Source organism: Natator depressus, chromosome 15 (genome assembly GCF_965152275.1).
Source record: "Natator depressus isolate rNatDep1 chromosome 15, rNatDep2.hap1, whole genome shotgun sequence".
NCBI classification, from domain to species: domain Eukaryota; kingdom Metazoa; phylum Chordata; order Testudines; family Cheloniidae; genus Natator; species Natator depressus.
Genome location: NC_134248.1, coordinates 2,673,358 through 2,687,045, shown reverse-complemented (window position 1 = coordinate 2,687,045; position 13,688 = coordinate 2,673,358). Strand labels below are relative to the sequence as shown.

Sequence of the window (13,688 nt, the reverse complement as noted above, 5' to 3'; positions counted from 1 at the left end):
GGGAGGATTTGGGGTTAGATTTGGCCCATTATAGGCAGCAGCTGCAAAATGTAGATCCCGGGTTTAGATTGTGACATCCCATCTCCCACCTTAGGGGTCAGGTTGGATCTGTCCTTTGCTTTGAGCCCAACTCTGAAATTCACAGTATAGTGTCTATTGTACGAGCAATACCCTCATCTCAATTTACAATGGGTAAGGCCAAGGGCTACTCGCCATGACACCAACGTTTCTGCTCTCCCAGGGCCCCTCTCAGCACTGCACTCACTGAAATTCATAGAGATCAGACCCAGAAGGGACATCCAGTCCAGCTGCTGCTCCTGGCTTCTCCTCCATGCTGTCCCCAGAGTATGTGGTCTTGTCTCACTGAACACGTCTCAATGACCTTTCCTGACTGCTCCATTTTCTATTTGCTCCGGTGGCTTGAAGGTATGTGATCTAACTTGTACTTCTTTGATCCATTGTTGGGCAACCTTGACTAAGTCTTCACCATCCTTAATATTCTCACTTAACTCTATGCACAGAGCTATCACAATACCCTCATCCTTCTTTCTTCTAGGAATTAAGTCCCTTTAGCCCTTCCTGTCATGTTGGACCTTTCACATTTATCATGATCACTTTTCTTTGCCTCCTCTCATTTATCTCCGTCCGGTTAGCTGCCCAGCAATGCACACGGTAGACCAGATCCTCAGTGGCTACAAATGAACTAAGTGGACAGAGCTATACAGATTTGCACCGGCTGAGGATATGATCCAGTGGTCCTCCCAGTAATCCCCCACCAGGGTAGTGGGCTCCTCTGCATTCTTCCATGCAGCTCCTTTCTGCATAATCTCATGCTGATCTTTTCCTTTTTCATTACAGCAATACACTGCAAATCTGTATTTAATCTCTCCCCTACTATCCCCTTCCAAATCCCTTTCTGCACCGCTACTGCCCTCGCACCACTAACCCAGTTCCTTTTGGTCTTCCTCCATCACAGCAGTGACCAGAGGCTCAGCTGGGATCCGGGCCCACACTGGGCTAGAAGCTATCTGAACACAGAGGAAAAAGCAATCCCTGCCCCAAGATGTTTACAGTCGAAATCAGGGGTAGGCAACTTATGGCCCATGTGCCGAAGGCGGCACTCACACTGTCCGGGTCCTGGCCACCGGTCCGGGGGGCTCTGCATTTTAATTTAATTTTAAATGAAGCTTCTTAAACATTTTAAAAACCTTATTTACTTTACATACAACACTAGTTTAGTTATATATTATAGACTTATAGAAAGAGACCTTCTAAAAAAGTTAAAATGTATGACTGGCACGCGAAACCTTAAATTAAAGTGAATAAATGAAGACTCGGCAAGCCACTTCTGAAAGGCTGCCGACCCCTGGTCTAAATAGACCCAGAGTAGGAGGAGAAAGAGAGGGGAAGTCGTTTGCTCAGGGACACAGAGCAGGTGTGGCAGGGCTGGAATTAGAGTCCAGACCCCCTGACTCCCACATCTCTCAGTTAAAGAGCACTGCATTTTCCTATATTAAAGCCCCTTTGCTCAGCCCTTTAAATCTCCTCTCTTCCTGCCCTCTCACGCTTCCTGTCCTCGTGGCACTGGCGATGCCTTCTTTTCATCTGCAATGCACAATGCACTTCCTGCGTGGGATCATTTACAAAGATACTGAACACCAGCCACCACAGCGCTGACCCTGAGGGAACCCACCTACCGCTGCCAGCCATTCTGATTTCTGCGGACACCAGGGAGCCGGCGGTTTGCTATTTGTGAGCCGATTCCTCCCTCACGCAGGGCTCTTTCCTTGCCAGGCTCTAGCACTCGAAACATTCAACTCAAATCAAAATCCATGACATCTGGGCGTCTTCCATGTCTGCCATCTTGGTGGCTTGATCATAGAAAGCCCAAGTGTGTTCATAGATTATAAAGCCAGAAAGCACCATTGTGATCAACTAGTTTGACCTCACGTCTAACCCAGGAGGTCTGTTCTCAGGGAAGCCAGGCTATTACTCACTAAAGTATTGGCACCCATAGGGGTTACTTAGTAATTCCCTTCTGATTAGATCCTTTTGTTACCACCTAACCGGTCAGCTACATTCTGGGTTTTATCCTCCTCCACCCTGGCAAAGGCACATTAGTGCTGGTGAAAAGGGCAGTGCTGCGAGCCCCTTGGAGCCCACAGCTCTTTGTTTCTGAGCAGAAAAGATAGAGCACAAGGAAAACTCCTCCCCTACCACACTGCCTCCATGCCTTGACTCTGACCTGGAAGGGTGACCATTCATCCTCCATGCTGCATTCAGTCCTTGCCTCCTATGCTGACATCCCCACCCAGGGTGGGCCAATTGCAGCCTGGGTGATGCTGGAACTGGATCGAGACCTGCCAGTTCATTTCACACAGGCCACCAGAGACTTTCGCTCACCAGCTGACCTGGACTGGGCTCAAGCCAGAAATCTCTACGGGCCATTTCCAGTCTCTTGACCCATCCCCTCCCCATTTCCTTTCCCCATTTGAAGGCTGCTCTCAGTTCCTGCCGAGAAGGCCTGGGGAGTGTTTTGGATACGAGGTGGCAGAAACAGAGGGATGAAGAAGGTGGAATAGTCTGAACTTGCCATTCAGGGAGTATTGCTGGATTGCATCCGTCTGCTTGGAATCTATGGGCCAGATCCTCAGCTGATGTAAATCAGCAGCTCCACTGAGTCAACTTCCACTATAAAACATACATGTTCTTTCCTTGTCATGTGGTACCACACCTGTTGACAATGAGTTATTGGGGTGAATTGACAAACACTTTCTGCCCCCAGAAACCCCAGTGCCAGCACTGGACCAACTGCACCGGAGGGCTAATCTTCCCCAGGCTGACCATCCGAGTGCTGGGTCTCTCCAGCTCTGCAATTTTCCATCACATCCCTCCCCACCTCCATGCTGAGAGGCTCCCAGTGGGGTATGAATATATACACAGCCAGCCCATTTACAGCCCCTGGGTGTTAGTGAGGCGGGGCTGGGGACTGGGGCTGCCTCACTCATGGCCTTGGATTAACTGGGGTTTTACAGTTAATCCAATCGGGTTTATCTCCTGACATCATTTGACAGGTCTTTCCTGGGGACTGAAAAAAGACACTGGTTTGCCTGACAGTGCCAGGGCCGACAAGCAGAACTAAGGAGGGGAGAAGGAAGAGAGAGAGAGACACCTCTGGAATGGGAAGATCTCAGATACCAAGGTAATGAGAGGAAGTGGAAGGAAAAGAGAGTCCCCAGAGGGCGAGGAATGCAAGAGGCTGCTAAGTGAATGCTGCAGAATTAAAGGGAAGCCAAGGCAGCAAGGCCTGCTCAGAGGGACCACACAGGAGCAGAACACAGTGCCTGTAAGATTGGCCTAGGGGAATATTCACCTGGCAGGCCTGCTGAGGATCTAATTTAGACTCATCTGCAGCTCCCTCATCCCCTGTTTTTAGGACTGTGACACACCAAGAGGGCTAGGTCCTCAGCTGTGTAAATCAGCATCCTTCCACTGACTTCAGTGGAGTTCTACCAATTGACATCAGCTGAGGAGCTGGCCCTCTCTGTTTAATTCATAGGGGGCAGGCCAGGAAAGAGCCTCTAGTTAGATATAACTATGTAGAAAGCTTCTTACATTGGGAAAAGTTGTCCCCAGGGCATCCGCATTGCCTTCAGTGAACTTTCCTGGGGTACCCAAGAGCAGAATGTGCTCCACAGTCTCGCAGTTGCATAATCCCAACTATACATATAAAATGATGGGGTCTAAATTAGTTGTTACCACTCAAGAAAGATCTTGGAGTCATTGTGGATAGTTCTCTGAAAACATCCACTCAATGTGCAGCGGCAGTCAAAAAAGCCAACAGAATGCTGGGAATCATTAAGAAAGGGATAGATAATAGGACACAAAATATTATGTTGCCTCCATATAAATCCATGCTACGCCCACATCTTGAATACTGTGTTAAGATGTGGTCACCCCATCTCAAAGAAGATATATTGGAACTGGAAAAGGTTCAGAAAAGGGCAACAAAAATTATTAGGGGTATGGAATGGCTTCCGTATGAGGAGAGATTAATAAGACTGGGACTTTTCAGCTTGGAATAGAGATGGCTAAGGGGGGATATGATTGAGGTCTATAAAATCATGACTTGTGTAGAGAAAGTAAATAAGGAAGTGTTGTTTACTCCTTCTCATAACACAAGAACTAGGGGTCACCAAATGAAATGAATAGGCAGCAGGTTTAAAACAAATAAAAGGAAGTATTTCTTCACACAACGCACAGTCAACCTGTGGAACTCCTTGCCAGAGGATGTTGTGAAGGCCAAGACATAACAGGGTTCAAAAAAGAACTAGATAAATTCATGGAGGATAGGTCCATCAATGGCTATTAGCCAGGATGGACAGGGATGGTGTCCCTAGCCTCTGTTTGCCAGAAGCTGGGAATGGGTGAGAGGGGATGGATCACTTGATGACGACCTGTTCTGTTCATTCCCTCTGGGGCACCTGGCATTGGCCACTGTCGGAAGACAGGATACTGGGCTGGATGAACCCTTGGTCTGACCCAGTAGGACCATTCTTATGTTCTTATGGGGATAGGCTGGTGGTGACAGGGCTTCGAGGGGTCTCAGAGAATTGCCCAGTTCATCACTGACGGAGGCTACAAGAGTCAAGCTAAGATAGATTGTTTCAATACATTTCTCAGGCTGATCGGAGAAGGGCTAGGGGGTGGCTCAGTGTCCAAAACAGAGGAGGTAGCAAGGGGGACAGCTGAAAAGCAGTGGAGGTGAAAGTCGTGTCTGAGTCAGTCTTGCTCTGCTTTCGTTAGGCTTTACTGTGGGGCAGTTCTAGGGTCTGTGCGATCCAGCGGGTCAGACTAGCTGATCGCAATGGTCCCGGGATGAATGTGCCAACCCGGCTGACTGCCTATTGTGTGGGTTATGGGGCAGCTCCTCAGCTGGTGGGACTCAGCATAGCTCTATTATTTCAACAGATCTGGGACAAGTTACACGAGTTGAGCATCTGACCCTAGCTAGCAAAGATATTTCTCAGGCATCTACCAGCCTGGTATCTGAGCACAGAGATTGACTAGGGACAGACCCAGAATAGTGACGAAGCCCAGTCTAACATGAAGAATAATAATTCCTAGCTTTTTATAGCACCTTTCATTCATAGATCTCAAAGCGCTCTACAAAGAAGGTCAGTGTTATTTACAGATGGGGAAACTGAGGCTCAGAGTGGTGAAATCACTTGTCCAGGGTCACCCAGCAGGCCAATGGCAGAGCCAGGAACAGAACCCAGGTCTCCCAGTCTAGTTGTCTACCCAGCCAAGTGAAGCTGATGCTGATTGGCAATAACAGCACTACCCAACCCAAGATCTCTACAGTCTGATAACAAACCCAGATAGACCCACAGGATTCACTTCCAACCGGAAATGCACGCAGAGCCATGCCCCTGCATCTCCAGCGTGTATCATGGTATGGTTGCAAGTAGCATCAGACCCTGAGAAGAACAGGAGTAGTCCCTGCTGGGCTCTGCAAGCCCATTGGAAGCACTTATCAGACTTGGCTGCATCACTCCTCCCAGCACAGAGTCCCCTTGCACACTACATCAAAGCTCTGGACTATTTTGACTGGGTCTACAGCCTTGGGCAAGGCACCCCACTCTGAGCCCTGTGGATAGCGTTACTGGGGCTCCCTCTCCGCATCCCTCCTCTCCATCCATTCATCCCTCCCTTCCACTCCTCCATCCCCAACCTTCTCCTACATCCATCTCCCCCCTCCATCCATCCATCCCTCCCTCCCTCCATCCCCATCCCTATGCCTCTTCTCCCTCCATCCCTCCCACATCCCTCCTCTCCATCCCTCCCTCCCTCCATCCCCATCCCTCCACATCCCTTCCTTCCATCCCCATACCTCCCCTTTATCCATCCCCTCCATCCTTCCCTCCCCACCCCTGCCCTCTATCCCCATGCCTTCCCTCTATCCATCCATCCATCCCCATCCCCCCTCCATCTCTCCCTTCCCATCCCTCTCCTCCTTTCCCATCTCTCCCCTCCATCCATCACCTCTGTCATAAATATAAAGGGAAGGGTAACCACCTTTCTGGATACAGTGCTATAAAATCCTGCCTGGCCAGAGGCAAAACCCTTTCACCTGTAAAGGGTTAAGAAGCTAAGGTAACGCCGCTGGCACCTGACCCAAAATGACCAATGAGGGGACGAGATACTTTCAAATCTGGAGTGGGGGGACAAAGGGTTTGTCTGTCTGTGTGATGCTTTTGCCGGGAACAGATCAGAAATGCAGCCTTACAACTGTTAGTTAGTAAGTAATCTAGCTAGAAATGCGTTCGATTTCCTTTTGTTTAATGGCTGGTAAAATAAGCTGTGCTGGAGGGAATGTATATTCCTTTTTTTGTTTCTTTTTGTAACTTAAGGTTTTGCCTAGAGCGATTCTCTATGTTTTGAATCTGATTACCCTGTATGGTATTTACCATCCTGATTTTACAGAGGTGATTCTTTTACCTTTTCTTTAATTAAAATTCTTCTTTTAAGAACCTGATTGATTTTTCATTGCTCTTAAGATCCAAGGGTTTGGGTCTGTGTTCACCTGTACAAATTGGTGAGGATTCTTACCAAGCCTTCCCCAGGAAAGGGGGTGTAGGGCTTGGGGGGATATTTTGGGGAAAGACGTCTCCAAGTGAGTTCTTTCCCTGTTCTTTGTTTAACATGCTTGGTGGTGGCAGCATACGGTTCAAGGCCAAGACAAAGTTTGTACCTTGGGGAAGTTCTTAACCTAAGCTGGTAAGGATAAGCTTAGGGGGTCTTTCATGCGGGTACCCACATCTGTACCCTAGAGTTCAGAGTGGGGAAGGAACCTTGACAACCTCTATCCCTCCGTCCCCACTCTCCATCCCTCCTTCCCATCCACCCACTCTATCCATCTGTCTATATAGTTATGGTCCATTGAGCCTCTGGGAGTTCGATGGACCCTAGCACTGGAAATTAAGGATGCACTAAATCAGATCAGGTGGGGGGGGGGCAAGGAATGGAGGAGGAAGGAGGCTGGGAGAGTGAGAGCGAGCAAGCAGGAGTGGACACTTAGCAATTCCGGGAGAATCCCCTTGTGTTTACAGCCCACTGTACCTGGGCCCAGGTGCCACAGCAACAAGACCACACAACTTTCAGTGCACAAAGACGACCCCTCAGCCAGCCCAAACCCCAGTGACAGTCAGACACCCCCACCCCCTGGCTCTTCAGCTCTGCATGGTGGCTCTGGGGTGGGTGGTTGCAAGGCCCAGGCTCTGCAAGGCCGCACGGCATGGCACTGCATGGCACTTGACATCCTCCTGGGAACAACGGCCCTTTCTGTCTCCCGTTGGCCCAGGCCTGCACCTGCCAGTTCAGGGCTGCTTAGAAATACCAACTGCTCTCTCCAGCGTCCTGTCCCTGTTCTCACCGGCCACCGGTTCCGGCCACGTCTGAGGTCAGCGCTCCCTGTGGCTGGCCGTGTGGGGCTGCCCACCCTGCAGAGATGGGACAAGCTGCTGGGCTGGAGCTGATCTGCAATGATCCCTTTGACTGAGCTAATGGGGCCCAGGAGGGACCCCAGGCAGTCCAGTTAGGCACAGGATGGTTACCTGCCCACCACACCCAGCTCTTCCCTTCCCTTCCCACCCTGGCGCCAGCCACCCTGGCCCTCCTCTTGCTGTGGAAAGCCATCCCATGAATTCATTCTGGCTTTCCCCACCGGACGTAGGGGAGGCGTGTAGCACCACATGCTGCGTGGAGCTAGTCAGGAATGTCGGGCTCTCTGACAATGAACACACCCAAAGAACAATGCAGAGCCCCCTCCAGGGAAATACCTAGTGACACAGGCCCCTCTTTGGACAGGATGGAAGCCTGGAAAAGGGTGACACGTGATCATATAGAACAGTGTCTGCTCAAATCCTCAGTCATGGACATGGAACTGCTCTCTCAATCTATTTGCTCTATAATGCTCCTAGCACAGAATTCCCATGTCACCTTCGGGAATGGCTGGGTTACCCCCACAGCAGGGCTAGATGCCATCAGTGGAGCAAAGGAGGGCTATCAAGATTGACAGAACATGGAAACTGAATCCCACTAAGGAGGGGCGTTCCTTCCAGGCCAGGGTTAGACACCACCAGCCAAGGAGCATAGTGGACAGCAGGCATTCGGTTCTCCTCTCACTCACACTGGCTTGACCCCAATGTTATGCACCTGACTTCAGTGAAGTCACTCCTGATTTACCCAGGTGTAAGAGAGAAGAGAATAAGGCCCCATGTTTGAAAGAACAGAAACTGAATTCCATCATCTACTCAGGAGGGTGCGTCTGCTCCAGATGAGAGCTGAGGGTCTCTGAGTGCAACGGGGAGGAGGATGCCAAACTACATAAACATGCAGGCCATATATCACCATAGGCATTATGGTTGAGGGGCACTGGACCATTTTAACAGCCCTATAATGTGACCTGGCTCCACATCTGCCCTCCAGCAGCTACCCCCACTTCCTCGCCACTGAACCCACAGGAGGTATGGATCCTTACCCTGGTGGGATGGAGGCCCTGGTACTCAGGATTGCAACCCGCTGCGTGCCAGGCCTGTTCAGGTTGTTCTGCCCAGGAAGCTGGGTACCAGTGGGAGCGCTCTGACTTCGGGAGAAGGTGGCCACTTGCGTGCCGCTAGGGGACCGGGCCTGTTCCGTTTTAGCTGCCCCCCCGGTTGTCATGGTGCCCGCAGACCACAATGCTGTGCCGTTGAAAGTGTTGCTCTGCCTAACAGCCAGAGTCCCATTGCTGTTGCCCACATACACCTTCCTCCGCTGCGAGGCCAGGATGGCATTGGAGGCTGCCCTGGTGCTGTTGACCAGCAGGCACTGCTGGCAGGAACACGGCTGCCCGGAGTTGGTGCCCACAGGCCAGGACTGGGACTTGGGGATGGAGCCCATGGTGAGTGGGTACGCCAGATCCATGCGGCGCCGGAGTCGGCGCTTCCGCTGTGTCTGCCGGTTCATCTGCGACATGCTATTGAAGTAGATCAGGTAGCAGAAGCCCAGAGAGGAGAGGTCCAGCCACGGGTGCTGCTTCTCATAGGCATTCTGGATGGTGATGCAAATATCCATGTCATAGGGGGTCCAGGAGTTGTTGTCATTCTCCCACTCCCACACGATCCCCTTGCCAGGAGCCGAGGAGGGGTCATAGAAGTTCCTCCTCACTGGACGCATGGTCCCTGGGGGAAAGAAGAACACAGAAAAGGGCTGCTGAGCTTCCTCTCCATGGGTCAGACACACTAGCTTGTGTGAGGAATGGAGCCCTCCGAGGTGAGCCTGGCCGATCCAGGTCAGGCTGGGAGACCTCTCCAGGTGAGATAGGATTTCACACCCTGGGATGGTCCTTCAAGCCCTAGCTTTCCTAACACCTGAGCAGAGCTTGTTCCCAGCTATCACCCTGGGCTTTTTACACCCATCAGGGCCAGATCCTCAGCTGGTGTAAATCAGCACTGACTTCAATGCAGCAATGCCAATTTACTCCCACTGAGATTCTGGCCCTCTATAATTATTGGAAGCAAAACCCACTTATATTATTACAGACACATATACCCTGAGCCCGATTCTCCTCTTGCCCTCGGGTAGGCAATGGGGTTACCCTGGCTTTACTCCAGTGTAAGGGAGAGGAGCATTAGAGCCACAGAACCCGCTTTGCTTAAAAAGATGGGGCTGAGTAGCCACTACCTTCCAATCTGATGCCAGGGTAATTCCACTGGAACCCACAGAGTCGCACTTTAGTAACAGAGCAGCAAGTCAGCCCCCGTTATTTAGCACCTGGGCACCAAGGTCAGCACAGTGGGGCTTAGCCCTGAGTTGGAGGGGCCACCCATTCAATGCTTGGAGGGGCCATTCAATGCTTGGTTCAGCCTGCCAACCAGGAGCCAGTTAGTGTTAACTAGTGACAATGGGTTTTGTGGGATCAACACCTGAGCCTTAGGAAATGGTCTGAACAAATTCATTCCACACAAGCTATGGAACACCAACATTTTGACTCAGATAGAGTCGGTGACCTACCTGTGAAAGGTTCCATTCCCCCGTTACCAACCGCACAAGCCACAGTAGGCCCCCACATATTGCATAAGCCATTGGCCATGGAGTCGGGAGTGGGAACAGCACTGGGGCCACAGCCCGATCACTTTTTGGCTGGGCCAAACCTGAGCATTGCTGTGACACCGAGAGCCAGGTTCCAACACGATCAAAAAATTTACACCTTGTTTCTAGTCTGAATTTGTCTAGCTTCAACTTCTAGCCATTGGATCATTTTCAACCATTCTCTACTAGATTGGAGGGCCTATTGTTAAATATTTGTTTCCCATGTAGGTACTTATAGACTGTAATCAAGTCAGCCCCTAACCTTCTCTTTGGGTATGTCTACACTGCAATAAAAGACCCATCGCATGGCCACAACTGGCCCAGGTCAGCTCACTTGGGCTTGTGGGGCTCCAGCTGCAGGGCTAACAACTGCAGTGTAGATGTTGGGGTTTGGTCTGGAGCCCGGCCTCTGAAACCCCATGAGTGCAGAGGGTCTCAGAGGCCAGGCTTTTCCCTGACCCTTCGCCAATTTATCAACATCCGTCTTGAACTGTGGGCACCAGAACTGGACACAGAATTCCAGCAGTGGTCACACCAGTGCCAAACACAAGGGTGCTCCTACTTGAGATGCCCCTGTTTATACATTCCAGGATTGCGTTGGCTTTTGGTCAGTGTCGCACCCAGAGCTCACATTCAGCTGATTGTTCACCATGACCCCCAAATCTGTTTTAGAGTCACTGCGCCCCAGGATAGAGTCCCCCATCTGGTAAGTACAGCCAACATTCTTTGTTCCTAGGTGTATACATTTACACAGAGCCGTATTAAAACACATACTGTTGGCTTGCACTGTTTACCAAGAAATCCAGATTGCTCTGAATCAATGACCTGTCCTCTTCATTATTTTCCGCCCCCTCAATTTTTGTGTCATCTGCAAACTTTATCAGCTGATTTTGTGTTTTCTTCCAAGTAACTGATAAAAAGGTTAAATAGCAAAGGCCAAGAACTGAGCCCTGTGGGACTCCACTGGAAACAGACCTGCTTGATGACGACTGCCCGTTTACAATTACACTTACCATCAACTCAGGGGACAGTGCAAACACCTTTAGCGACAGAATCTTTGTCGGCCTCGCCTGGCCTAGCAAAACTTAATACCCTTCCCAGAGTACAGTTTGTAGGCAGCAGCAAAGAATTCTACGGGTATGTCTACAGTACAGAATTATTTCAAAATTATTCTATTTGAATTTTCGGAAGCTATTTTATACATTCGGTCTTGTGTGTCCCCACTAAAGCGCGTGAATTCGGCGGAGTGTGTCCACTGTACCGAGGCTAGCATCGAATGTCAGAGCAGTGCACTGTGGGTAGCTATCCCACAGTCCCCGCCGCCCATTGGAATTCTGGGTTAAGCTCCCAGTGCATGACAGGGCAAAAACATTCTTGCGGGTGTTTCTGGGTGTGTGTCGTCAGTCGCTCCTCCCTCCATGAAAGCTATGGCAGACAATCGTTTTGTGCCTGTCAAGGTTCCTTCCCCACTCTGAACGCTAGGGTACAGATGTGGAGACCTGCATGAAAACCTCCTAAGCTTACTTTTACTAGCTTAGGTTAAAATTTCCCCAAGGTACAAACTATTTTACCCTTTGCCCTTGGACTTTCGCTGCCACCACCAAACATCTAACACCGGTATTATTATTATTAGGAAAGAGTTAGTTTGGAAACATCTTTTCCCCCAAAATCCTCCCAAATCTTACCCCCTTTTTTCTGGGGAAGGTTTGATAAAAATCCTCACCAATTTGCATAGGTGACCACAGACCCAAACCCTTGGATCTTAAGAACAATGAAAAAGCATTCAGTTTCTTAAAAGAAGAATTTTAATAGAAGAAAAAGTAAAAAGAATCACCTCTGTAAGATCAGAATGGTAAATACCTTACAGGGTAATCATATTCAAAACATAGAGAATCCCTCTAGGCAAAACCTTAAGTTACAAAAAGACAGAAAAACAGGAATATACATTCCATTCAGCACAGCTTATTTTCTTAGCCATTTAAAGAAATCAGAATCTAATGCATATCTAGCTAGATTACTTACTCAGTTTCCAAGACTCCATTCCTGTTCTGTCCCCGGCAAAAGCATCATACAGACAGACCCAGACCCTTTGTTTCTCCCCCCTCCAGCTTTGAAAGTATCTTGTCTCCTCATTGGTCATTGTGGTCAGGTGCCAGTGAGGTTATCCTAGCTTCTTAACCCTTTTCAGGTGAAAGGGTTTTTCCTCTGGCCAGGAGGGATTTAAAAGGTGTTTACCCTTCCCTTTATATTTATGACAGTGCCTTTTTGCCATGCAGACGCCATACTGCTTTCAGCAGACGGTGCAGTATGGTGCACCGCTTCTCTCCTGGTACTATGAATCCACCTCGCATTTCCTCTCGTCTTTCTACGTAATCCCTATAAGTATCTACTCTTTCTCTTCCTCATTGACCACTTCTGCTGCCAACTCTGCTCTCCCGCTCTTGGCACGCTGCCGAACTTCTCCATGTTGTCTGTCCTGGGCTCCCGCCTCCGTGAAAGCTACAGAAGACCATTTCCTGCCTTTTTTCGGCTATCGTGAACCGAACAGCACCTCTTCCGTTGCCACTCTGCTCTCCTACGTTTCGCGCCCTTTTTCCAGGATTACCCATGCAGGCGCCATAGCGCGGCAAGCATGGAGCCCACTCAGATCTCTGCTGCAGTTTTGACCATTGTAAATACCTCGCGCATTATCCAGCAGTGTGTGCAGTACCTACAAAACCGGACGAGGAAGCGATGACAGCGCGATTACTATACTGATGAGGACATGGACACAGACGTTCCTAGAAGCACGGCATGTGGCGATTGGGAGATCATGGTGGCGTTGGGCCAGGTTCATGCCATGGAACGCCAATTCTGGGCCCGGGAAACAAGCACAGACTGGTGGGACAGCACAGTGTTGCAGGTATGGGATGATTCCCAGTGGCTGCGAAACACTCATATGCGTAGGGCCACTTTCATGGAACTTTGTGACTTGCTGTCCCCTTCCCTGAAGTGCAAAGACACCAAAATGAGAGCAGACCTCACAGCTGAGAAGCGAGTGGCCATAGCCCTGTGGAAGTTTGCAACGCCCGACAGCTACCGGTCAGTCGGGAATCAGTTTGGGGTGGGCAAATCTACTGTGGGGGCTGCTGTGCTGCAAGAAGCCAACGCAATCATTGACCAGCTGCTATCAAGGGTAGTGACTTTGGGAAATGTGCAGACCATTGTGGATGGCTTTAATGCACTGGGGTTCCCTAACTGTGGCAGGGCGATAGATGGAACGCATATCCCTATCTTGGCCCCGGAACAGCGGGGTGGCCAGTACGTAAACTGCAAGGGGTACTTTTCCATGGTGCTGCAAGCACTGGTGGATCACAAGGGACGTTTCACCAACATCAACATGGGATGGCCGGGAAAGGTGCATGACGCTCGCATCTTCAGGAACTCTGGTCTGTTTGAACAGCTGCAGGAAGGGACTTACTTCCCAGACCAGAAAATTACTGTTGGGGATGTTGAAATGCCTATAGTTATCCTTGGGGACCCAGCCTACCCCTTAATGCCCTGGCTCATGATGC

General features: G+C 50.0%; 1 protein-coding gene across 4 annotated transcripts in view; it reads right to left on the bottom strand.

Annotated features, from left to right (window-relative positions):
- The window catches only part of DTX1 (deltex E3 ubiquitin ligase 1), a 109,370-nt gene that overhangs the window by 36,085 nt on the left and 59,597 nt on the right, over positions 1-13,688 (bottom strand). For all 4 annotated transcript variants that reach the window (XM_074972564.1, XM_074972566.1, XM_074972565.1 and 1 more), the window contains exon 3: positions 8,543-9,224. In XM_074972564.1, coding sequence (XP_074828665.1) covers positions 8,543-9,224 — 682 coding nt within the window. The remainder of the gene's footprint in view (positions 1-8,542; positions 9,225-13,688) is intronic.